The sequence below is a fragment of the Carcharhinus amblyrhynchos genome, chromosome 6, assembly GCF_965287045.1.
Source record: "Carcharhinus amblyrhynchos chromosome 6, sCarAmb.v2.hapA, whole genome shotgun sequence".
NCBI lineage: Eukaryota > Metazoa > Chordata > Chondrichthyes > Carcharhiniformes > Carcharhinidae > Carcharhinus > Carcharhinus amblyrhynchos.
Window position 1 is genome coordinate 67489431 of NC_137329.1, and position 26460 is coordinate 67515890.

General features: G+C 44.9%; 1 protein-coding gene across 6 annotated transcripts in view; it reads left to right on the forward strand.

The window, feature by feature from the left end:
• Positions 1-26460, forward strand: part of mical3a (microtubule associated monooxygenase, calponin and LIM domain containing 3a) — a 422657-nt gene that overhangs the window by 237607 nt on the left and 158590 nt on the right. For all 6 annotated transcript variants that reach the window (XM_080190575.1, XM_080190577.1, XM_080190576.1 and 3 more), the window contains 2 exons: positions 10665-10854; positions 22114-22196. In XM_080190575.1, coding sequence (XP_080046701.1) covers positions 10665-10854; positions 22114-22196 — 273 coding nt within the window. The remainder of the gene's footprint in view (positions 1-10664; positions 10855-22113; positions 22197-26460) is intronic.

Genomic DNA, 26460 nt, shown 5'->3' on the forward strand with positions numbered 1-26460 from the left:
GCAGTCCCTTAACAGTGCTGTTAAGGAGGGAATTCCAGGATTTTGACCCACTAACAGTGAAAGGATGCCAATATATTTCTGAGTCATGATATTGAGTGGGTTAGAGGGCAACCTCCAGGTGGTAGTGTTTCCATGTATCAACTGTTCTTGTCCATCTAGATGGCTGTGGTCATGGGTATGGAAGTTGCTATGTAAGGAATCTTGGGGAGTTCCAGCAGTACATCTTGTGGATGGTACACATGGTTGCCAATGTAACTTGATAGTGAATGGAGTGACTGTATGTGGAAGGGATAGCAATCAAGCAGTCTGGTTTATCTTGCATTGTGTCAAGCTCCTTGAGTGATGTTGGAGCTGCACTCAATTGGAGAGGATTCCATCGTACTCCTGACTTGTGCCTTGAGACAGTGGCTTTGGGGAGTCAGGAAGTGAATTACTCTCCACAGAATTTCCATCCTCTCGCAAGTCCAGTTGAGTTTCTGGTCAATGGTAACCCCCCAGAATGTTGATAGTGGGGGATTTAGCAATGGTAGTGCCACTGAATGCCATGAGGTGATGGTTAGATATTCTCTTGTTGGAGATGGTCATTTCCTGGCACTTGTATGGCATGAATGTTACTTTCATTTTTCAGCCCTAACCTGGGCATTGCCCAGGACTTGCTGCATTTGGACATGAATTGCTTTAGTATCTGAGAAGTTGTGAGTGGTACTGAACATTGTGCAGTCATCGGTGAACATCCCCACTTTTGAATATCTAATCCCCTGCTGTAAATGTCTTGGGAGAGTTTGATGGGGACAGTGTAGGGGGAGCTTTACTACGCATCTAATCCTGTGTTGTATCTGCACTGGGAGTGTTTGATAGGGATATTGTGGAGAGAGCTCTATACTGTATCTAACTCCATGTTGTACCTGTCTGCAGAGTGTTTGCTGGGGACAATTTTGAGGGAGATTTACTCTGCACCTAACTCCATGCTGCACTTGTCCTGTGAGTGTTTGATGCTGACGGTATAGAGGGAGCTTTACAATGCATCTAACTCCTTGCTGCATGTACACTGTGAGTGTGTGATGGGGACAATATTGATTGAGATTTACTCTCTATCTGCTTAATTGTAGGAGTACAATATCAAGGGTAGGAGTCTTAGCTGGGTTGAAGAGCAGAAGGATCTTGGGGTCTGGGTCCATAGGACTCTTAAATCAGCCTCGCAGGTGGAGGATGTGATCAAGAAGGTGTATGGTGTCCTGGCCTTCATGAATCGAGGGATTGAGTTTAGGAGTCGGGAGGTAATGCTGCAACTTTATAAGACCCTTGTCAGACCCCACTGTGTGCAGTTCTGGTCACCTCACTACAGGAGGGATGTGGAAGCTATTGAGAGGGTGCAGAGGAGATTTACAAGGATGTTGCCTGGATTGGGAGGCATGCCTTATGAAGATAGGTTGAAGGGGCTAGGTCACTTCTCCCTGGAGAGACGAAAGTTGAGAGGTGACCTGATAGAGGTTTATGAAATGTTGAGAGGAATAGATAGGGTGGACACTCGGAGGCTATTTCCCCGGGCTGAAATGGCCGCTACGAGAGGACACAGGTTTAAGGTGCTGGGAAGCAAGTACAGAGGAGATGTTAGGGGAAAGTTTTTCACTCAGAGGGTGGTGAGTGAGTGGAATCAGCTGCTGTCGGTGGTGGTAGAGGCAAACTCGCTGGGGTCTTTTAAAAGACTTCTGGATGAGTACATGGGACCTAATGGCATTGGGAGTTACAGATAGTTGTATGGCTTGGTGGGTATAGATGTGATCGGTGCAACTTGTGGGCCGAAGGGCCTGTTTGTGCTGTAGTGTTCTATGTTCTATGTTCTAATCTGTCCTGGGAGTGTTTGATGGGGACAGTGTAGCAGATGCTCCGTACCTCACAGTTCCTGTTTTGTTCGATGAGTCATATCTTTGATTTGATTTGATTTATTATTGTCACATATACTAACATACAATGAAAAGTATTGTCTCTTGCGAGCTGTGCAGATAAAACATATCATTCATAGAGAAGGAAACAAAAGAGTGCAGAATGTAGTGTCATAGCAAGGGTCTAGAGAAAGATCAACTTAGGGGGCACAGCCTCAAGATAAAGGGGGGGCAGTTTAGAACGGAGTTGAGGAGGAACTTCTTCACTCAAAGGGTGGTGAATCTCTGGAATTCTCTGCCCGTTGAAGTGGTGGAGGCTGCCTCGCTAAATATTTTTAAGACGCGGGTTGATGGGTTTTTGATAAGAGAGGGGATTAAGGGTTATGGGGAGAGGGCGGGAAAGTGGAACTGAGCCACGACAGATCAGCCATGATCTTATTGAATGGCGGGGCAGGCTCGAAGGGCTAGATGGCCTACTCCTGCTCCTATTTCTTATGTTCTTATGTTCTTAATTCAAGATAAGTCCATTCAAAAGTCTGACAGAGGCAGGGAAGAAGCTCTTCTTGAGTTGGTTGGTACATGACCTCAGACTTTTGTATCATTTTCCCGAAGGAAGAAGGTGGAAGCGAGAATGTCTGGGGTGCGTGGGGTCCTTAATTATGCTGGTTGCATTGCTGAGACACTGGGAAATAGATAGAATCAATGGATAGAGGCTGGTTTGCATGATGGATTGGGCTACATTCATGAACTTTTGTAGTTTCTTGTGGCCTTGGGCAGAGCAGGAGCCATACCAAGCTGTGATACAACCAGAAAGAATGCTTTCTATGGTGCATCTGTAAAAGTTGGTGAGAGTCATAGCTGACATGCCAAATTTCCTTTGTCTTCTGAGAAAGTATAGGCATTGTTGGGCCTTTCTTAACTATAGCTTTCTTAACTGTAACTATATGAGTCGTGTCTCACATCCACTATTATGTTATAGGATTGTGTCCCACACCCACTGTTGTGTTACAGGAGTCATATTTCACACGTTGTTGTGTTCTGAGAGTTGTGTCTCACACTCCTGTTGTGGTAGAAGTTTACAAGATTATGAAGGGCATGGACAGTGTGGATAGTCATATAAGCTTTTTCCCAGGGTGGAAGAGTCAGTTATCGGGGGCATAGGTTTAAGGTGCGAGGGACAAGTTTTAAAGAGGATGTATGAGGCAAGTTTTTTATACAGAGTATGGTGGGTGCCTGGAACTCGCTGCCGGGGTAGGTAATGGAAGCAGAAATGGTAGTGTCTTTTAACGGGCATCTGAACAAATACATGAATAGCATGGGAATAGAGGGATATGGTCCCGAGAGAGGTGGGAGGTTTTAATTCAGACAGACAGCTTGGTCGGTGCAACCTTGGAGGGCCGAATGGTCAGTTCCTGTACTGTAATTTTCTTTTTTCTTTGTTCTTTGTGTTACAGGAGTCATATCTCACATTCGTTTTTGTGTTCTGTGAGTTGTGCCTCATATTCACTACTGTATCACCGGAGTTGTTTCTCCCACTTGCTATTGTGTACGCTGAGTTGTGTATTGTGAGTTGTATATTGTTAAAATAGAAACATAGAAACTGAAATCAGGAGTAGGCCATTCAGCCCTTCAATCCTGTATCGCTATTCATCTTGATCATGGCTGAACATCGAATTCAATGTCCTGATTCCCCCTTCCTCCCGTATCCTTTGATCCCTTTAGGCCCAAGAGCTATATCTAATTTCTCCTTGAAATCACACAACATTTTGGCCTCAACTACTTTCTATGATAGTGAATTCTACACATGTACCACCCTCTGAGTGAAGTATTTTCTCCTCATCTCAGTTCCAAAAGGTTTACCCCTTACCCTCAAACTATGACCCCAAGTTCTGGACTCTCCCACTATCGGGAGCATTTTATCTGAATCTACCCCGTGTAACCCTGTTAAAATTTATAAGTTTCTATGGAATCCCCTTTCACTCTTCTAAATGCCAATTTGTATAATGCTAACTGACTTAGTCTCTCCTCATGTGGACAGTCCTGTCATGTCAGGAATCAGTCTGATAACCCTTTGCTGTGCTCCTTCCATAGCAAGGACACCCTTCCTCTGATAAGAGCACCAAAACAGAATGCTCCAGGTGTAGCCTCATCAACATCTTATACAATTGCAACAAAACATCTCTATTCCTATACTCAAATCCTCTCACGATAAAGGCCAACATAGCATTTACTTTCTTTACCGCCTGCTGCATCTGTGCACTTAATTTCAGCGACTGGTGTATGAGCCACCAAGGTCTCGCTGAGCATCCATCCATTCAAATAATAATCTGTTTTCCTATTATTGCTGCTGAAGTCGATAACCACAAATTTATCTGAATTATGCTGCATCTGCCATGCATATGCCTACTCGCCCAGCCTGTCCAAATCACACTGAAGCATCTCTGTATTTTCCTCACAGCTCACCTTCTCACCCAATATTGTATCATTGGCAAATTTGGAGATAATACATCTGGTTCCCTCTTCAAAATTATTAATACAATTATTGAACAATTGGGGTCCTCGATCCCTGCAGAACCCCACTAGTCACTGACTGCCAATCAGTAAAGGACTCACGTATGTCAACTCATTGCTTAATTTCTGCTAACCAGCTTTCTAACCATCTCAAGACACTACCTGCAATCCCATGCGCTTTAAATTTACATAAAAGTCTTCTATCTGAGAACTTGTCGAAAGCCTTCTGAAAGTCATAAACCACATCCAGAGGTTTACTCAGTAAACTTTATTGTTATCTTCCTGAGCAATTCCAATAGATTCATCTAGCATGGTTTCCCCTTTGTAAATCCTTTGTGTTCTGAGTTATGTTACACACTCACTGTTGTGTTACAGGAGTCATGTCTCAGACTCACTATTGTGTTTTGTGAGTCATATCTCAAATTCACTGTTCTGTTCTGTGGGTTGTGTCTCACACTCACTGTTGTGATTTTATTGCTTCATAGAGGTTTATCACGCAGAAGCATGCCTATCAGCCCATCATGTCCATGCAGGTCAATAATGGTCCAACTGAACTAATCCTGTGTCTATCCAAGTGCCAATACATTCTGTCCTCTGAAATCTTTCCAGAAACCTGTCCAGCACCAAGGTTGGACTGATTTGTCTATTTTATCACTACCTCCCTTTTTTAATGAAGGGACAATGTGAGCAATCCTCCAGTCCTCTGGCACTTCACCCGTGGCCAGACAGGAACTGGAAATTACTGCCAATGTCCCTGATATTTCCACTGTTGCTTCCCGCAATAGCCTGGGATGCATTTCATCCGGGCAAATCGTCAATGTCCCAGATGTCCATTGGCTACTCTCCCCTTTAAGGTAGAGAGCTGACCGGTAGGTACTTAACCTAAGGATCACCATACCTCAGGCAGGGGACAAAGTTGAGAAAGTGGGCCATCATGATAGTTGAGCTGTCACTGAGACACACACATACTATATAAGAGCTGTCACTGAGACACATACAGACCATATAGGAGCTATCACTGAAACACACGCAGACTGTACAGGTACTGTCATTGACACTCACACAGGCTATACTGAAGCTATCACTGAGACACACACTGACTGTACAAGAGCTGTCTGACTCTCACGCACTATACAGGAGCTGTCACTGAGATACACACACACAATACAGGAGCTGTCAGTGGCACACACTGACCGTACAGGAGCTGTCAGTGACACACACCGACTACACAGGAGCTTTCAATGACACACGCATACTGTACAGGAGCTGTCAGAGACACACGCATATTGTACAGGAGCTGTCTGTGACACACGTTGTACAGGAGCAGTCAATGACACACACAGACTGTACAGGAGCTGTCAGTGACACACAGACTGTACAGGAGCTGTCAGTGACATACACCAACTGTACAGGACCTGTCAGTGACACAGACTGTACAGGAGCTGTCAATGACACACAGACTGGTACAAGAGCTGTCACTGACACACACAGACTGTACAGGAGTTGTCACTGAGACACACATAGACCATCAAGGATCTGTCACTGATACACACACAGACCATACAGGAGCAGTCACTGATACACACGCAGACCATACAAGATCTGTCACTGAGACACACACGGACCATACAAGATCTGTCACTGAAACACACACCGACCATACAGGAGCAGTCACTGATACACACACAGACCATACATAGAACATAGAACACTACAGCACAAATAGGCCCTTCGGCCCACAAGTTGCGCCGATCACATCAATACCTACCAATCCATAGACCTATCTATAACCCCCAATCCCATTAAATCCCATATACTCATCCAGAAGTCTTTTAAAAGACGCCAGCGAGTTCGCCTCCACCACCACTGACGGCAGCAGATTCCACTCACTCACCACCCTCTGAGTGAAAAACTTACCCCTAACATCACCTCTGTACTTGCTTCCCTGCACCTTAAATCTGTGTCCTCTCGTAGCGACCATTTCAGCCTGGGGAAATAGTCTCTGAGAATCCACCCTATCTATTCCTCTCAACATTTTATAAACCTCTATCAGGTCGCCTCTCAACCTTCGTCTCTCCAGGGAGAAGAGTCCCAGCTCCCTCAACCTATCTTCATAAGGCATGCCTCCCAGTCCAGGCAACATCCTTGCAAATCTCCTCTGTACCCTTTCAATAGCTTCTACGTCCTTCCTATAGTGAGGTGACCAGAACTGCGCACAGTACTCCAAGTGGGGCCTGACAAGGGACTTATAAAGTTGCAGCATTACCTCCCGACTCCTAAACTCAATCCCTCGATTAATGAAGGCCAGTACACCATACGCCTTCTTGACCACATCCTCCACCTGCGAGGCCGATTTAAGAGTCCTGTGGACCCGGACTCCAAGATCCCTCTGCTCTTCAACACGACTAAGACTCCTGCCCTTGATAGTGTACTCGTTCATCCCATTGGTCCTGCCAAAATGGACGACTACACATTTATCCGCGTTGAAGTCCATCTGCCACTTCTCCGCCCAGTCCTGCATCCTATTTATGTCCTGCTGCAACTTCTGACATCCTTCCAGACCATCCACAACACCACCGACCTTTGTGTCATCGGCGAACTTACTAACTCATCCCTCCACTTCCTCATCTAGGTCATTTATGAAAATGACAAACAGCAAGGGTCCTAGAACAGATCCGTGGGGCACTCCACTGGTGACTGACCTCCATGCAGAAAAAGACCCATCCACAACCACTCTCTGCCTTCTGCAGGCAAGCCAGTTCTGGATCCACAAGGCCAAAGCCCCTTGGATCCCATGCCCTCTCACCTTCTCAAGAAGTCTTGCATGGGGGACCTTATCAAACGCCTTGCTGAAGTCCATGTACACCACGTCCACTGCTCTTCCTTCGTCAATGTGTTCAGTCACATTTTTGAAGAACTCAGCTAGGCTCGTAAGGCACGACCTGCCCTTGACAAAACCATGCTGACTATTTCTGATCATGCTAAACCTCTCCAAATGCTCATAAATCTTGTCCCTCAGAAGCCTCTCCATCAGCTTACCAGCCACTGAGGTCAGACTCACCGGTCGGTAATTTCCCGGGCTATCTCTGTTCCCTTTCTTGAAAATAGGAACCACATCCGCAATCCTCCGGAACCTCTCCCGTCTCCATTGACGACGCAAAGATCATCGCCAGGGGCTCTGCAATCACCTCCCTCACCTCCCACAGTAACCTGGGGTACATCCCATCTGGTCCCGGCGACTTATCTATCTTGATAGAATGCAAAAGTTCCAACACATGCTCTTCCTTAATATCCACATACTCAATCTTTTCCATCTGCTGCATACCTGTAGCAAAATCTCCCAGATCAGTTTCCACCGTGAATACTGAGGCAAAGTACTCATTAAGCACCTCTGCCATTTCTTCTGGTTCCACACAGACCTTTCCCCCTTCACCTTTTATAGGTCCTATCCCTTCTCTTCTCATCCTTTTATTTTTCACATATTTATAGAAGGCCTTGGGATTCTCCTTAATCTTACCCGCCAAGGCCTTCTCATGACCCCTTCTGGCTCTCCTAATTTCCCTTTTAAGCTCCTTTCTACAATCCTTATACTCCTCTAGATCCTTAACATCTCCTAGCTCCCTGAACCTTTTGTACACCTTCCTTTTCTTCCTGACTAGGTTCACCACAGCCTTCGTGCATCACGGTTCCTGCGTCCTACCAAAACCTCCTTGTCTCATTGGAACGTTGTCGTGCAGAGCTCCAGACAAACATTCCTTGAATATCCGCCACCTTCCTTCTGTACTTTTCCCCAAGAATGCCTCCTTCCAGTTTATTTGTCCAATTAACTTCCTGATGTCTTCGTATTTCCCCTTACTCCAGACAAACACCTTCCTAGCCTGCCTGATCCTATCTCGTTCCGATGCAATTGTGAAGGAGATAGAATTATGATCACCATTCCCAAGATGCTCTCCTACCGAGAGATCCATCACCTGCCTTGGTTCATTCGCCAGCACCAGGTCAAGTACAGCCTCTCCTCTCGTAGGCTTATCCACGTACTGTGTCAGGAAACCTTCCTGAACACACCTAACAAACTCCTCCCCATCCAAACCCCTTACCCTTGGGATATTCCAATCGATGTTTGGGAAATTGAAGTCTCCCATCACGACAACTCTGTTATTACTACATCTCTCTAGAATCTGTTTCCCTATCTGCACCTCAACTTCCCTGTCACTATTGGGCGGCCTATAGAATACACCCAGCAAAGTTTTCGACCCTTTGCTGTTCCTAACTTCCACCCACAGAGATCTGTCAGTGAGACACGCACAGACCATACAGGATCTGTCACTGAGACACACACGGACCATACACGATCTGTCACTGAGACACACACGGACCATACACGATCTGTCACTGAGACGCACACGGACCATACAAGATCTGTCACTGAAACGCACACAGACCATACAGGAGCAGTCACTGATACACACACGGACCATACAAGATCTGTCACTGAGACACACACGGACCATACAGGATCTGTCACTGACACACACACGGACCATACAGGATCTGTCACTGACACACACACACTGTATAGGAGCTTGTCACTGACACAGACCATACAGGAACTGTCACTGACACACACAGCCAGTACAGGAGCTGTCATTGACACACACAGCCAGTACAGGAGCTGTCATTGACACACACAGCCAGTACAGGAGCTGTCATTGACACACACAGCCAGTACAGGAGCTGTCATTGACACACACAGCCAGTACAGGAGCTGTCATTGACACACACAGACTGTACAGAAACTGTCACTGACAGGCACAGACTGTACAGGAACTGTCACTGAACGCACACAAACAGTACAGGAGATGTCACTGAGACACACAGACTGTACGGAGCTGTCACCGACCCAGACCGCACAAGAGCTGTCACTGACCCAGACCATACAGTAACTGTCACTGACCCAGACTGTACAGTAACTGTCACTGACCCAGACTGTACAGTAACTGTCACTGACCCAGACTGTACAGTAACTGTCACTGACCCAGACTGTACAGTAACTGTCACTGACCCAGACTGTACAGTAACTGTCACTGACAAACACAACCTGTCCAGGAGCTGTCACTGATGCACACAGACTGTACTTGAGCTGTCACTGATGCACACAGACTGTACTTGAGCTGTCACTGACACACACACAGACTGTATAGGAGCTTCACTTAGACACACACACTGTACAGGAGCTGTCACTGACACATAGACTGCACAGAAGCTGTTACTCAGACACACACATATGGAACCCATTCTCATACAGCAATTTCTCACAACATTTGTGTCAGAATGACTGGATACTGTCTGTTAGAGATTTTGGTTAAAGGGTAAATACTGGGCAGGAGGACCAGGGAGAGTGTTTCTGCTTCTCCTGCTGTGCATCCACCTGAACAGGGAGAGAGACATTCAGTTAAAGTTTCAACAAAAAGATAGCACTTCTAACAATGCAGCACTCCCTCAGACTGTACTTTGGACTCAAGTCTCTTAAGTAGGATTTACACCCACAAAGCTCTCTGCCTGAGATAAGTGAGTGATTACTTCAAACTGACACTTAGTTGGTTTATAATAGATGGTATGTGAGAATCAAGCCCATTTATGAGGATGGATATTATGAGGAAGGATGTTTTTGCTTTCGAGGGAGTACAATGGTGTACCAGGCTGATTCTGGGGATTGCAGGACTGATGTGTGAAGAGAGATTGATTACGTTTAGTTTGTTTTCACTAGAGTTCAGATGAATGAAGGGGGATTTTCATAGAGACTTATAAAATTCTAACAGGACGAGACAGGGCAGATTCAGGGAGGATATTCCTGATGGTGAGGGGGGTCCAGAACCAGGGGTCACAATCTGAGGATTCAGGGAGACCATTTAGGACTGAGGAGACCCAAAAAGTGATGAGCCTATGGATTTCATTATCACAGGAAGTAGTTGATGCCAAACATTGAATGTATTCAAGAAACGTCTAGATATAGCACTTAGGGTGAATAGGATCAAAGGTTATGGGGAGAAAGCAAGATTAGGCTATTGAGTTGGATGATCAGCCATGATCATGGTGAATAGTGGAGAAGGCTCAAAGGGTTGAATGGCCGCCTGTCCCTGTCATCTATGTTTCTATATGGTATACCAGGGCAATTATTGCCCACAGGGGTTTCTAGTTCCTTAGGGTGGTATGCTGCCTGAAGTATCTGATGGTATCTGAGCCTGAATCTAGTAACAAAATCTTTCCCAGCAGCAAACCATGAAGAAGGAATTCCCCTCGCAGTTTGGAGGCAGTGATGTTTGCTACTTTTGTGGGAAGCGGGTCTATGTGATGGAGCGTCTGAGTGCTGAAGGAAAATTCTTCCACCGTGGCTGCTTCAAGTGTGCGTACTGTGGAATGACACTACGCCTTTCCACGTATGCCTACAACCTGGAGAATGGTAAGATAATCATAACACCATGCGCAACGAGTCCATCCGAAACCAGTCCATCCGAAACCGATCCATCTGTAACCACTCCATCCATAGTCACTCTATCCATAACCACTCCATCCGAAACCATTCCATCTTAACTACTCCATCCGTAACCACTCCTTCCTTAAACATTCCATCTGCAACCACTCCATCTAAAATCACTCCATCCGTAACCAGTCCATCTGAAATCTTTCCGTCCAAATAAACTCTGTCTGAAATCACTCCGTTTGAAACCACCCGGCCTGAAACCACTCTATCCGAAACCATGCCGTCTATAATGGCTACATCTGAAACTACTCCATCCAATACCACACCGTCCGAAACCTCACCATCCCATATCACTCCGTCCATATCCGCTCCGTCCGTAACCGCTGCATCTGTATCCAGTCCATCCATAATCACGTCATCGGAAACCACTTCTTCTGAAACCGCCCCATCCGAAACCGCCCTATCTGTAATGATTCTATCCAATATCACTCCATTTGGAACCACTGCAAGCAAACACACTCTATCAGAAAGCACTCCGTCTGAAAGCATTCCACCAAAAATCACTCCACCCGAAACCATTCCATCCGTAATCACACCATCCAAAACCACTCAACTCGAAACCACTCCCTCTATAACCACTTGAACCAAAACCACTCGAACCGAAACCATCCGTAACCACTCTATCCAAAGAACAAAGAAAATTACAGCACAGGAACAGGTCCTTTGGCCCTCCAAGCGTCCTGCCCGACTTAACTAAAACCTCCTACCCTACCGGGGACCATGTCCCTCTATTCCCATCCTGTTCATGTACTTGTCAAGACGCCCCTTAAAAGTCACTACTGTATCCACTTCCACTACCTTCCCCGGCAACAAGTTCCAGGCACCTACTACTGTGTAAAAAATCTCCCTCGCACATCTCCTTTAAACCTTGCCCCTCGCACCTTAAACTTATGCCCCCTAGTAATTCACTCTTCCACCCTGGGAAAAAGCTTCTGACTATCCACTCTGTCCATGCCTCTCATAATCTTGTAGACTTCTATCAGGTCTCTCCTCAACCTCCGTCACTCCAGTGAGAACAAACCAAGTTTCTCCAACCTCTTCTCATAGCTAATGCCCTCTCTACCAGGCAACATCCTGGTAATTTTTTTCTGTACCCTCACCAAAGCCTCCACATCCTTCTGTAGTTTGGCGACCAGAATTGAACATGATATTCTAAATGCGACCTAACTAAGGTTCTATAAAGTTGCAACATGACTTGCCAGGTTTTAATCTCAATACCCCGGCCGATGAAGGCAAGCATGCAGTATGCCTTCTTGACGATCTTCTCTACCTGCATTGTCACTTTCAGTGACCTGTGTACCTGTACACCCAGATCCCTTTGCCTATCAATACTCTTAAGGGTTCTGCCATTTACTGTATATTTCCGTTATGTATTAGACCTTCCAAAATGCATGACCTCACATCTGTCCAGACTAAACTCCGTCTGCCATCTCTCTGCTCAAGTCTCCAACTGATCTATATCCTGCTGTATCCTCTGGTGGTCCTCTTCGCTATCTGCAAATCCACCAACCTTTGTGTCGTCCGCAAACTTACTGATCAACCCAGTTGCGTTTTCCTCCACATCATTTATACATATTACAAACAGCAAAGGTCCCAGCACTGATCCCTAAGGAACACCACTTGTCACAGCCCTCCATTCAGAAACAAACCCCTCCGCTACTACCCTTTGTCTTTTTTGACCGAGCCAGTTTTGTATCCACCTTGCTAGCTCACCTCTGATCCCATGCAACTTCACCTTCTGCACCGGTCTGCCATGAGGGACCTTGTCAGAGGCCTTATTGAAATCTGTGGAGACAACATCTACTGCCCTACCCTCATCAATTGTCTTTGTCACTTCCTCGAAAAACTTGATCAAGTTCATGAGACACGATCTCCTCTTCACAAAACCATGTTGCCTGTCACTAATACATCCACTTATTTCCAAGTGGGAACAAGTCCTGTCTCGAAGAATCCTTTCCAATAATTTTCCTACCACTAATGTAAGGCTTACCGGCTTGTAATTACCTGGATTATTCTTACTACCCTTCTTAAACAACAGAACAACATTGGCTATTCTCCAATCTTCTGGGACCTCCCCTGTAGCCAGTGAGGATACAAAGATTCCTCTCAAGGCCTCAGCAATTTCCCCTCTTGCCTCTCTCAGTATTCTGGGGCATATCCCATAGGCCATGGGAACTTGTCTACCTTAATGTTTCTCAAGGACCCCAATACCACCTCCTTTTTGATCTGGACATGACTCAAACTATCTACACATCCTTTTCCAGACTCATCATCCACCAAGTCCTTTAATGAATTCTGACGTAAAGCACTCATTTAATACTTCACCCATTTCCTCTGGCCCCATGCATCGATTCCCTCCCTTGTCCTTGAGTGGGCCAACCCTCTCCCTGGCTATCCTCTTGCTCTTTATATATGTATAAAAAGCCTTAGGATGTTCCTTAATCCTGCTGGCCAATGCTTTTCTCATAACCCCTTTTAGCCCTCCTTATTCCTTGCTTAAGTTTCTTTCTACTTTCCTTGTATTCCACACTTGCTTCATGTGTTCCCAGCCTCCTAGCCTTGACAAATGCTTCTTTTTTCTCTTTGACTAGGCTCACAATATCTCTCGTTATAAAAGGTTCCCAAAACTTGCCATACTTATCCTTCATCCTTATAGGTATGTGCCGGTCCTGAATCCTATCAACTTATACTTGAAAGCCTCTCACACGTCAGGTGTTGATTTGCCCTGAAACATCTGCCCCCAATCGATATTCTTCAGTTCCTGCCTAATATTGTTGTAGTTACACTTCCCCCAATTTAGCACCTTAATTTGAGGACTACACATCTTTATCCATCAGTACCTCGAAGCTTACTGAACTGTGGTTACAGTTCCCATTCTGCTCCCCTATTGAAACATCGACCACCTGGCCGAGCTCATTTCCCAATACCAGGTCCAGTACGGCCCCTTCCCTGGTTGGACTATTTATGTACTGTTTCAGGAAACCTTCCTGGATGCTCCTTACAAATTCTGCCCCATCTACACCCCTAGCACTAAATGAGTCCCAGTCAATAGAGGAGAAATTAAAATCTCCCACTACAACAACCCTGTTACTTTTACACCTTGCCAAAATCTGTCTACATATCTGTTCCTCTATCTCCCGCTGACAGTTGGATGGCCTATAGTAAACCCCCAACATTGTGACTACACCTGTCCTGAGCTCTACCCATATTGCCTTGCTGTATGAGGCCTCCGAAGTGTCCTCCCTGAGTACAGCTGTGATATTCTTCTTAACCAGTAGTGCAACTCCCCCAATCCATTTACATCCCCCTATGTCCCACCTGAAACATCTGTATTTTGAATGTTAAGTTGCCAATACTGTCCTTCCCTTAACCAAGTCTCTGTAATGGCAACAACATCGTAGTTCCTAGTACTAATTCAAGCTCTAAGTTCATCTGCCTTACCTGTTACACTTCTCGCATTGAAACAAACGTACTTCAATCCACCCTCCCCTCTCTGATTTGCAATTCCACCCCCCCTGCAGTTTCTGAGTCTTCCTGGCCCTTCTCTCTGGTTCCCCTTCAGCTAATTCACCTTTGCTTTGGTTCCCACCCTCCTGCCAAACTCATTTAAAACCCTCACGTGTGGCACTAGTAAACCTCCCAGCCAGAATATTTGTGCCTTTCCAATTTAGATGCAACCCATCCTTCTTGTACAGGTCCCATCTGCCCTGGAAAAGACCCCAATGGTCCACATATCTGAAACCCCCCCCACACCAACTGTTTAGCCATGTGTTGAGCTAACGATCTTCCTATCCCTAGTCTCACTAGCACGTGGCACAGGGCATAATCCTGACATTACAATGCTAGAAGTCCTGCTTTTTAACATTCTACCTAATGCCCTAAACTGCTGCAGGACCTCATCACTCTTCCTGCCTATGTCATTAGTATCAATATGTACCACGACCTCTGGCTGTTCACCCTCTCCCTTCAGAAAGCTGACTGCCCGTTCAGAGATACCCTGGACCCTGGCACCAGGGAGGCAACATACCACCCTGGAGTCTCTTTCACGTCCACAGAAACACCTCTCTGCCCTATAGCTATTGCTCTTTGTCCCCCCCGCTTAAAGTTTCCGTCCGTAACCATTCTGTCAGTAACTATACCATCCGAAAAAAAACTCCATCCCAAACCACTCCATCCGAAATCACTCCATCCATATCCGTTCCATCTGCAACCACTCCATCCATAACCATTCCGTTCCAAACCACTCCAACCATAACCACTCCATCCGAAATCAATCCCTCTAACCATTCCACGTGAATCCACTCCATCCCTAAGCACTCCATCCCTAACCACTATGTCTGGAACCATTCCGTTCGGAACACCTCCGTCCGTAACCACTCCGTTTGAACTCCATCACAAACCACTCCATACAAAAGCACTCCATCTAAAACCACTCCATCGGAAACAACTCCATCCATATCCATTCCATCTGAAAGCACTCCATCCGTAACACTCCTTCCTAAACTTCTCCATCCATAGCCACTCCATCCAAAACCATTCCATCGATAACAACTCTATTTAAAATCTCTCTGTCCGGAACCACCCCAATCGAAATCGTTCCGTCCATGACCACTCCATTCGAAACCCCTCCGTCCACAAAGCCTCTGTCCGCAACCACTGTTGTAACCACTCCATCAGAAACCACAAGTTCCAACACCACACCATGTGAAGCCAATCCATCCACATCCAGACAATGCATAACCACTACACCTGAAACCACACCATCATAACCAATCCATCCAAAGCCACTCCGTCCGGAACCACTACATCTGAAATGACTCCATCGAAACCCACTCCATCCGAAGGCACTCCAGATAAAGCTACTCCTTCAGAAAAATTTCCAACAACAACCAGTCCATCAGGAACCAGTCCGTCCGGAACTCCTCCGTCCGGAACCACTGTTGTAACCACTCCATCCAAAGCCCTTCTGTTTGTAACAACTCTATCAGAAACCACAAGTTCCAAAACCACACCATGTGAAGCCAATTCATCCATATCCAGACAATGTGTAACCACTCCACCTGAAACCACACCATCGTAACCAGTCCATCGGAAAACATTCCATCCGTAACCACTCCGTCTGTAACTACTCTATGCGTACCACTCCGTCCCAAAGTGCTCCATCCCAAAGCGCTATGTCGTAACCACTCCACTCCAAGCAACTCCTAACCACTCCACCCCTAACCACTCCATCCAAAACCACTTCATTCTAAGCCACTCCGTCCAAAACCTCTCCATCCGTGACCACTCCATCTGTAGCCCCTACACCCGTAACCTCTCCATCTATAATGATTCCATTGTAAGAAGATTACAGATAGCACCAAGAAAAATAGGTTGGTAATAGAAATAGATTTTAACTTTCCCAACACAGACTGGGACAGCCATAGTATTAGAGGGTTGGGTGGAGAGAAATTTGTTCAGTGTGTTCAGAATTTCTCATTCAGTATGTGGATGGCCCAACTGGAGAGCGGATAAAACGTGACTTCCTCTTGGGAAATAAGGAAGGGCAGTGGTTACGTTGAGTGATGGTTTCCCAGTTACAATTATTGAGTGTTTCCCGGTTACGCTGTGAGTGTTTCCCGGTTACAATTATTGAGTGTTTCCTGGTTACTGTGAGTCACTGTTTCCCAGTTATGGTGAATGCTTCCCTGTCATGCGGAGTGACTGTTTCCTGGCTACGGCGAGTGACTGTTTCCCGGCTACGGCGAGTGACTGTTTCCCGGCTACGGCGAGTGACTGTTTCCCCGTCATGCGGAGTGAATGTTTTCCAATGACGCCGAGTGAGTGTTTCTGTGTTACGGTGAGTGACTCTTTCCCCTTATGCCGAGTGACTGTTTCCCAGTTACGTTGAGCGAGTGTACCCCTGTTACACGGAATGAATGTTTCCCATTTACACTGAGAGAGTTTTTCCCAGGGACGCTGAGTGACTGGTTTCCCTGTTACAGTGAGCGATTCTTTCTCCTTATGCTGCTTGACTGTTTCCCGGTTACACTGAGTGACTGTTTCCCAGTTACACTGAGTGACTGTTTCCCGGTTATGTTAAAGGAGTGTTTCCCGTTTACGCTGAAATAGAACATAGAGCAGTGTAGTACAGGCCCTTTGGCCCTCAATGTTGCGCCGACCTGTGAAACCAATCTAAAGCCCATCTAACCTACACTATTCCAATATCATCCATATGTTTATCCAATGATCATTTAAATGCCCTTAATGTTGACAAATCCACTACTGTTGCAGGCCCACTCTTACTACTGAGTAAAGAACCTACCTCCAACATCTGTTCTATATCTGTCACCCCTGAATTTAAAGCTGTGTCCCTCGTGTTAGCCACCTCCATCCGAGGAAAAAGATTCACACTTTCCACCCTATCTAACTCTCTGATCATCTTATATGCCTCTATTAAGTCACTTCTTAACCTTCTCTCTAATGAAAACAGCCTCAAATCACTCATCCTTTCCTCATAAGACCTTCTCACCATATCAGGCAACATCCTGGTAAATCTCCACTGCACCCTTTCCGATGCTTCCACCTCCTTCCTATAATGCAGCGACCAGAACTGTACGCAATACTCCAGGTACGGCCGCACCAGAGTTTTGTACAGCTGCAACATGACCTCATGGTTTCGAAATTCAATCCCTCTACTAATTAAAGCTAACACACTGTGTGCCTTCTTAACAACCCTAAACCTGGGTGCCAACTTTCAGGGATCTATGCACATGGACACCAAGATCTCGCTGCTGAACCACACTACCAAGTAACTTACCATTTGCCCAGTACTCTGTATTCCTGTTACTCCTTCCAAAGTGAATCACTTCACACTTGTCCACATTAAACTCCATTTGCGGTCTCTCAGCCCAGCTCTGCAGCTTATCTATGTCCCTTTGTAGCTGCAACATCCTTCCGCACTGTCCACAGCTCCACCGACTTCAGTGTCATCCGCAAATTTACTAACCCATCCTTCTATGCCCTCATCTAGGTCATTTATAAAAATAACAAACAGCAGTGGCCCCAAAACAGATCCTTGTGGTTCACCAATAGTAACTGGGAACCAGGATGAACATTTCCCATCAACCACCACCCTCTCTTCTTGCACCTAGCCAATTTCTGATCCAAACCGCTAAATCACCCTCAATCTCATGCCTCTGTATTTTCTGCAATAACCTCCTATGGGGAACCTTATCAAATGCTTTACTGAAATCCATATACACCACATCAACTGCTTTACCCTCATCCACCTCTTTGGCCACCTTCTCAAAGAACTCAATAACGTTTGTAAGGCACCTTCACAAAACAGTGCTGACTATCCCAAATCAAATTATTCCTTTCTAGATGATTATAAATCTCATCTCTTATAATCCTTTCCAAAACTTTGCCCACAACAGAAGTAAGTCTCACTGGTCTATAATTGCCAGGGTTGTCTCTACTCCCCTTCTTGAACGAAGGGACAATATTTGAACATAGAACACTACAGCACAAACAGGCCCTTTGGCCCACAAGTTGCGCCGATCACATCTATACCTACCAAGCCATAGAACTATCTAACTTCCAATGCCATTAGATCCCATATACTCATCCAGAAGTCTTTTAAAAGACCCCAGCGAGTTTGCCTCTACCACCACCGACGGCAGCCACTCACTCACCACCCTCTTGAGTGAAAAACTTACCCCTGACATCTCTATCCTCCAGTTTGCTATCCTCCAGTCTTCTAGCACTATTCCTGTAGACAATGATGACATAAAGATCAAAGCCAAAGGCTCTGCAATCTCCTCCCTAGCCTCCCAGAGAATCCTAGGAGAAATCCCATCCAGCCCAGGGGACTTACCTATTTTCATACTTTCCAGAATTGCTAACACCTCCTCCTTATGAACCTCAATCCCATCTCGTCTCATAGCCTGTATGTCAGTATTTTCCTCAACAACATTGTCTTTTTCCTGTGCGAATACTGACACAAAATATTCATTTAGCACCTTTCCTATCTCTTCAGACTCCATGAACAACTTCCCACTTCTGTCCTTGACTGGCCCTAATCTTACCTTAATCATTCTTTTATTCCTGACATACCTATAGAAAGCTTTAGGGTTTTCCTTGATCCTACCTGCCAAAGACTTCTCATGCCCCCTCCTAGCTCTTCTTCGCTCTCCCTTTACGTCGTTCCTGGCTAATTGGTAACTCTCAAGCGCCCTAACTGAGCCTTCACGTTTCATCTTGACATAAGTGTGAGATAAGTGTGGCTTGCCTGCAGAAGGCAGAGAGTGGTTGTGGATGGGGCTTTTTCTGAATGGAGGTCAGTCACCAGCGGAGTGCCTCAAGGATCTGTTCTGGGACCCTTGTTGTTTGTCATTTTCATAAATGACCTGGATGAGGAAGTGGAGGGATGGGTAAGTAAGTTCGCTGATGACACGAAGGTCGGTGGTGTTGTGGATGATCTGGAAGGATGGCAAAAGTTGCAGCAGGACATAGATAGGATGCAGGACTGGGCGGAGAAGTGGCAGATGGACTTCAACGCGGATAAATGTGTTGTCGTCCATTTTGGCAGAACCAACGGGATGAACGAGTACACTATTAAGGGCAGAAGTCTGAGTAGTGTTGAGGAGCAGAAGGATCTTGGGGTCCGGGTCCACAGGACTCTTAAATCGGCCTCGCAGGTGGAGGAGGTGGTCAAGAAGGCGTATGGTGTACTGGCCTTCATTAATCGAGGGATTGAGTTTAGGAGTCGGGAGGTAATGCTGGAACTTTATAAGACCCTTGTCAGGCCTCATTTGGAGTATTGTGCGCAGTTCTGGTCGCCTCACTATAGGAAAGATGTAGAAGCTATTGAAAGGGTGCAGAGGAGATTTACAAGGATGTTGCCTGGACTGGGAGGCATGCCTTATGAAGTTAGGTTGAGGGAGCTGGGACTCTTTTCCCTGGAGAGACGAAGGTTGAGAGGCGACCTGATAGAAGTTTACAAAATGTTGAGAGGAATAGATAGGGTGGACTCTCAGAGGCTATTTCCCCGGTTTGAAATGGTCGCTACGAGAGGACACAGATTTAAGGTGCGGGGAGGGAGGTTCAGAAGTGATGTTAGGGGTAAGTTTTTCACTCAGAGGGTGGTGAGTGAATGGAATCGGCTGCCGTCAGTGGTGGTGGAGGCGAACTCGCTGGGGTCTTTTAAAAGACTTCTGGATGAGTATATGGGGTTTAATGAGATTGAGGGTTATAGATAGGTCTGTAGGTTGGTAGGTGATGTGGTCGGCGCAACTTGTGGGCCGAAGGGCCTGTTTGTGCTGTAGTGTTCTATGTTCTATGTTCTATGTTCTATAAGTGAGAGATAACTAAATGTGTAGATGAAGATAGAGCAGTTGATGTTGTATACATGGATTTTTTAGTAAGGTGTTTGATAAGGTGGTGGAGGGAAAATTTTCAGACTGGAGGCCAGTTCCCAACAGGGATCAGTGCTGGGTCCTCTGCTATTTGTGATTTTTATCAATGACTTGGAAGAGGGAGCTGAAGGGTGGGTTAGTAAATTTGCTGATGACACCAAGATTGATGGAGTAGTGGATGAGGTGGAGGGCTCTTGTAGGCTGCAAAAGACATTGATGGGATGCAGAGCTGGGCCGAAAAGTGGCAGATGGAGTTTAACCCTGATAAGAGTGAGGTGATTCATTTCGGTAGGACAAATTTGAATGCAGATTACAGGGTTAATGGCAGGATTCTGAGGAATGTGGAAGAACAGGGAGATCTCGGGGTCCATATCCACAGATCGCTGAAGTTTGCCAGTCAAGTGGATAGAGCTATGAAGAAGGCTTATAGTGTGTTAGTGCTTATTAACAGGGGGTTTGAGTTTAAGAGTCATGGGGTTACGCTACGACTGTACAGGACCTTGGGTGAGACCACATTTGGAATATTGTGTGCGGTCTGGTCACCTCACTATAAGAAGGCTCTGGACGCATTGGAGAGAGTGCAGAGGAGATTTACCAGGATGCTGCCTGGTTTGGAGGGTAGGTCTTATGAGGAAAGGTTGAGGGAGCTGGGGCTTTTCTCTTTAGAGCAAAGGAAGATGAGAGGTGACTTAGTAGAGGTTTATAAGATGCTGAGGGGGATAGACAGAGTGGATGTGCAGAGACTATTTCCTCGGGTGGCTGTAGCTGTTACTAGGGGGCGTAACTATAAGGTGGGAGATATAGGAGAGATGTCTGAGGTAGGTTCTTTACTCAGAGAGTAGTTGGGGTGTGGCATGCACTGTCTGCTGTGATAGTGGAGTCAGACACTTTAGGAACTTTCAAATGGTTATTGGATAGGCCCATGGAACACACCAGAATGATAGGGAGTGGGATAGCTTGATTGAGGGTTCGGACATAGCTCGGCACAACATCGACGGCCAAAGGCCTGTACTGTGCTGTAATGTTCTACGTTTGATAAGTCTCCTTATTCCTCTTCACAAGTGATTCAACTTCTTTAGTAAACCACAGTTCCCCCACTCGACCACTTCCTCTGCACCAAGTGTGTGTTTCTCAGTTATGCTGAGTGAGTCTGCCCCGGTTACGCCGAATGAGTGTTTCCCAGTAACGGTGAGTTTGTGTTTACCAGTTACGCTGAGCGTGTTTTTCCTCCAGTGAGTGAGTGTTTCCCGGTTGCAGTGAGTGAGTGTTTCCCAATTACTCTGAGTGTGTGTTTCCCGGTTACGCTAAGTGAGTGTTTCCTGGTTACGGTGAGTCAGTGTTCCCTGGTTGCGGTGAGTGATTGTTTCCCAGTTAAGCTGTGTGCATATTTCCTGGTTACGCTGAGGAAGTGTTTCCCGTTTATGGTGAATCAGTGTTTCGCGGTTATGGTGAGGGAATGTTTCCTGCTTACTCTGGGTGAGTGTTTTCTCGTCTTGGTGAAATGGTCTTTTCCAGTTTCAGTGAGTGTTTCCCATTCACGGTGAGTGACTATTTCCCAGTTAGCATGAGTGATTGTTTCACAGTTACCTTTAGTATGTGTATCCAAGTAATGGTGACTGAATATTTCCTGGTTATGGTGAATATTTCTCGATTAGTACTTGTGTTTCCAGGTTAAATTTTGTGTGTTTACATGTTTTTGTAAGTCAGTGTCTATGGGTTACAATGAGGTGAACGTTTATGTTAAATTTAGTAAGTATTCACCAGAAATATCCTTTTACAGGAAAATTCTATTGCAAGCCTCATTATCGGCTGGCAGGGCGTGAGGCAAGGAAAAGACCAGCAACACCCCCGACACTTGCTCAGGTACAGTCTCACATTCTGGTGTCAATGCATGTATCTCAAATGTCTGTGTGTTCCTGATGCTAGTGTTTACGGTCAGTGTGTTTCTGATCCTGTTGTTTACAGTCAGTATGTTTGTGATCCTATTGTTTACAATCAGTGTCCTTCTGATCCTGTTGTTTACAGTCAGTGTTCCTGTCATTTACAATCAGTGCATTGCTGATCCTGTTGTTTACAGTCAGTGTGTTCCTATTGTTTACAGTCAGTGTGTTCCTGATCCTGTTTGCAGTTAGTTTGTTGCCGATCCTGTTGTTTACAGTCAGCATGCTCCTGTTTTTGTTTGCAATCACTGTGTTTCTGATAATGTTGTCTACAGTCAGTGTGTTCCTGTTGTTTACAGTCGTGGTGTTACTGATGTAGTTGTTTCGAGTCAGTGTGTTCGTGATCCTGTTGTTTGTAGTCAGTGTGTTGCTGGTGCTGTTGTTTACAGTCAGTGTGTTCCTAACCCTGTTGTTTACAGCCAGTGTGTTCCTGATTCTATTGTTTACAGTCATTGTATTTCTATTTTGTTGTTTATTCATGCATTCCTGATTCTGTTGTTTACAGTGTTCTCTGTATCCTGTTGTTTACAACCAGTGTGTTTCTAATCCTATTGTTTACAGTCAGTGTTCCTGTTGTTTACAGTCAGTATGTTCCTGATCCCATTTTCCACGGTCAATGTGGTTCTGATTCTTTTTTTTAAAGTCACTGTATTCCGTGACTGTTGTTTACAGCCAGTGCGCTCCTGATTCTGTTGTTTACAGTCAGTGTGTTGCTGATTCTGTTGTGCACATTGTGTGTTTCTGATCTTGTTGTTTACTGTCCGTGTTTTCCTGATCCTGTTGTTCACAGTCAGTGTGTTCTTGATCCTGTTCTTTACTTCAATGTGTTTCTGATCTTATTGTTTACAGTCAGTGTGTTCCTGTTGTTTGCAGTCAGCTTGTTGCTGGTCCCTTTGTTTACATTCAATGTGTTCCTGATCCTATTGTTTACAGTCAGTGTGTTCCTCGTCGTGTGATTTACAGTCAATGCATTCCTGATTCTGTTGTTTAAAATCAGTGTGTTGCTGATCCTGTTGTTTGCAGTCAGTGTGTTCGTGATCCTGTTCTTTACTGTCAATGTGGTTCTGATCTTGTTGTTTACAATCAGTGTTTTCCTGACCCTGTTGTTTATAGTCAGTGTGTTGCTGATCCTGTAGTTTGCAGTCAGTGCATTCCTCATTCTGTTGTTTACAATCAATGTTCTCCTGATCCTGTTGTTTACAGGCAGTGCGTTTCTGATCCCTTGTTTCACTGTTAGTGTGTTTCTGATTCTGTTTTTTATTGTCAGGGTATTCCTGATCCTGTTGTTTACAATCAAGTATGTTCCTGATCCTGTTGTTAACAGTCAGTGTGTTCCTGATGCTGTTGTTTACATGATATGAAGATGCCGGCATTGGACTGGGATAAATACAGTAAGAAGTTTCACAACACTAGATTAAAGTCCAACAAGTTTATTTGGTAGCAAAAGCCACTAGCTTTCGGAGCGCTGCTTCTTCATCAGTTAAGGGGGAGCCCTGTTTGTGAACAGAACTCCCATTTATGTGACGAAGGAGCAGCACTCCAAAAGCTAGTGTCTTTTGCTACCAAATAAGCCTGTTGGATTTTAACCTGGTGTTGTGAGACTTCTTACATTGTTGTTTACAGGCGGTGTTCTTTATTCTTTTCTTTACAGTCAGTATGCTCCTGATCTTCTTGTTTGCTGTTAGTACGTTCCTGATCCTGTTCTTTACAGTCAGTGTGCTGCTGATCTTGTTTACAGTCGGTGTGTTCCTGTTGTTTACAGTCGGTGTGTTCCTGCTGTTTACAGTTGGTGTGTTCCTGATCCTGTTCTTTACTGTCAGTGTGTTTCTGACTCCATTGTTTACAGTCAGTGTGTTGTTGATGCTGTTGTTTACAGTCAGTGTGTTGCTGATCCTGTTGTTTGCAGTCAGTTTGTTGCTGATTCTTTTGTTAACAGTGTGTTCCCGATCAAATTATTTACAGTCAGTGTGTTACTGATCAAATTGTTTAAGTCAGTGTGTTTCCATTGTTTACAGTCAGTATGTCCCTGATCCCCTTTTTACAGTTAGTGTGTTCCTGATCCTCTTGTTGACAATCAGTCTAGTCCTGATCCTGTTGTTTATAGTCAGTGTGTTCCTGATTTTGTTGTTTATAGTCAGTGTGTTCCTGATTTTGTTGTTTATAGTCAGTATGTTCCTGATTTTGTTGTTTACAGTCAGTATGCTTCTGATCCTGTTGTTTACAGCAATGTGTTCCCGATCCTATTGTTTACAGTCAGCATGTTTCTAGTTCTGTTTTTATAGTTTTGTGTCCCTGATGCTGTTGTTTAAAGGCAGTGTGTTCTTTATTCTGTTCTTTACAGTCAGTATGCTCCTGATCCTGTTGTTTGTTGTTAGTATGTTCCTCATTCTGTTCTTTACAGTCAGTGTGCTGCTGATCCTGTTATTTAGAGTCAGCCTGTTCCTGATTGTTTGTTTGCAGTCACTGTGTTTCTGATTCTGTTGTTCACAGTCATGTGCTCCTGATCCTGTTGTTTACAATCGGTGTGTTTCTGATTCTGTTGTTTGCAATCAATATGTTCCTGATACTGTTGTTAACAGTGTGTTCCTGATGCTGTTCTTTCCTGTCAATGTGTTGCTGATCCTGTTGTTTACAGTCGGTGTGCTCCTGATCCTGTTGTTTACAGTCATCATGTTCCTGATCCTGTTGTCTACAGTCAGCGTGTTCCAGATCCTGTTTTTTTTTACAACCTGACTCTCTAGTTTAAGTTAGTGTCTTCCTGATCCTGTTGTTTACAGTCAGTGTTCCTGATTTAGTTGTTTACAGTCAGTATGCTTATGATCCTGTTGTTTACAGCAATGTGTTCCTGATCCTGTTGTTTAGTCAGTGTGTTTCTAATTCTGTTTTTACAGTTGTGTGTCCCTGATGCTGTTGTTGTCAGGCAGTCTGTTCTTTATTCTATTCTTTACAGTCAGTATGCTCCTGATCATGTTGTTTGTTGTTAGTATGTTCCTGATTCTGTTCTTTATAGTCGGTGTGCTGCTGATCCTGTTGTTTACAGTCAGCCTGCTCCTGATTGTTTGCAGTCACTGTGTCTCTGATTATGTTGTTTGCAGACAGTGCAAAGGAACAGCATTTCCGAAAGCTTGTTGGTTTACTATCAAATAAACTGGTTGGACTTTAACTTCTTACCCTGTTGTTTACAGTCAGTGTGTTTGACCTTGTTGTTTACAGTCAGTGTGTTTCTGATTCTGTTTTTTACAGTCATTGTATTCCTGATCAAGTTGTTTATAGTCAGTGTGCTGTTGATCCTGTAGTTTACAGTCAGCGCATTCCTGATTCTGTTGTTTACAATTAGTGTTTTCCTGATTCTGTTGTTTATAACCATGTGTTCCTGATCCTGTTGTTTACAGTCAGTGTCTTCCTGATTCTGTTGTTTACAGTCAGTGTGCTCCTGATCCTGTTGTTTGTAGGCAGTGTGTTTCTGATTCTGTTGTTGGCAATCGATATGCTCCTGATCCTGTTGTCAACAGTCAGTGTGTTGCTGATCCTGTTCTTTCCTGTCAAGGTGTTGTTGATCCTGTTGTTTACAGTTAGTATGTTCCTGATCCTATTGTTTGTAGTCAGTTTGTTGCTGATTCTTTTGTTAATAGTGTGTTCCTGGTTTTTTTGTTTACAGTCATTATGTTTCTGATCCTGTTGTTTACAGCAATGTGTTCCTAATCCTGTTGTTTACAGCAATGTGTTCCTAATCCTGTTGTTTACAGTCAGTGTGTTTCTAATTCTGTTTTTACAGTTGTGTGTTTCTGATGCTGTTGTTTACAGGCAGTGTGTTCTTTATTCTGTCCTTTACAGTCAGTATGTTCCTGATCCTGTTTACAGTCAGCCTGCCCCTGATTGTTTGTTTGCAGTCATTGTGTTTCTGATTATGTTCTTTACAGTCGGTGTGTTCCTATTGTTTACTGTCAGTGTGTTCCTCACCCTGTTCTTTACAATAGCGTGTTCCTGATCCTGTTGTTTACAGTCAATGTGTTCCAGATCCTGCTGTTTACAATCAGTATATTCCTGATCCTGTTGTTTGCAATCAGTGTGTTCCTGATCCAGTTGTTTATAATCAATTTGTTGCTGATGCTGTTGTCTACAGTCAGTGTATTTCTGATGCTGTTGTTTGCAGTCAGTGTATTTCTGATCCTGTTGTTTACAGTCAG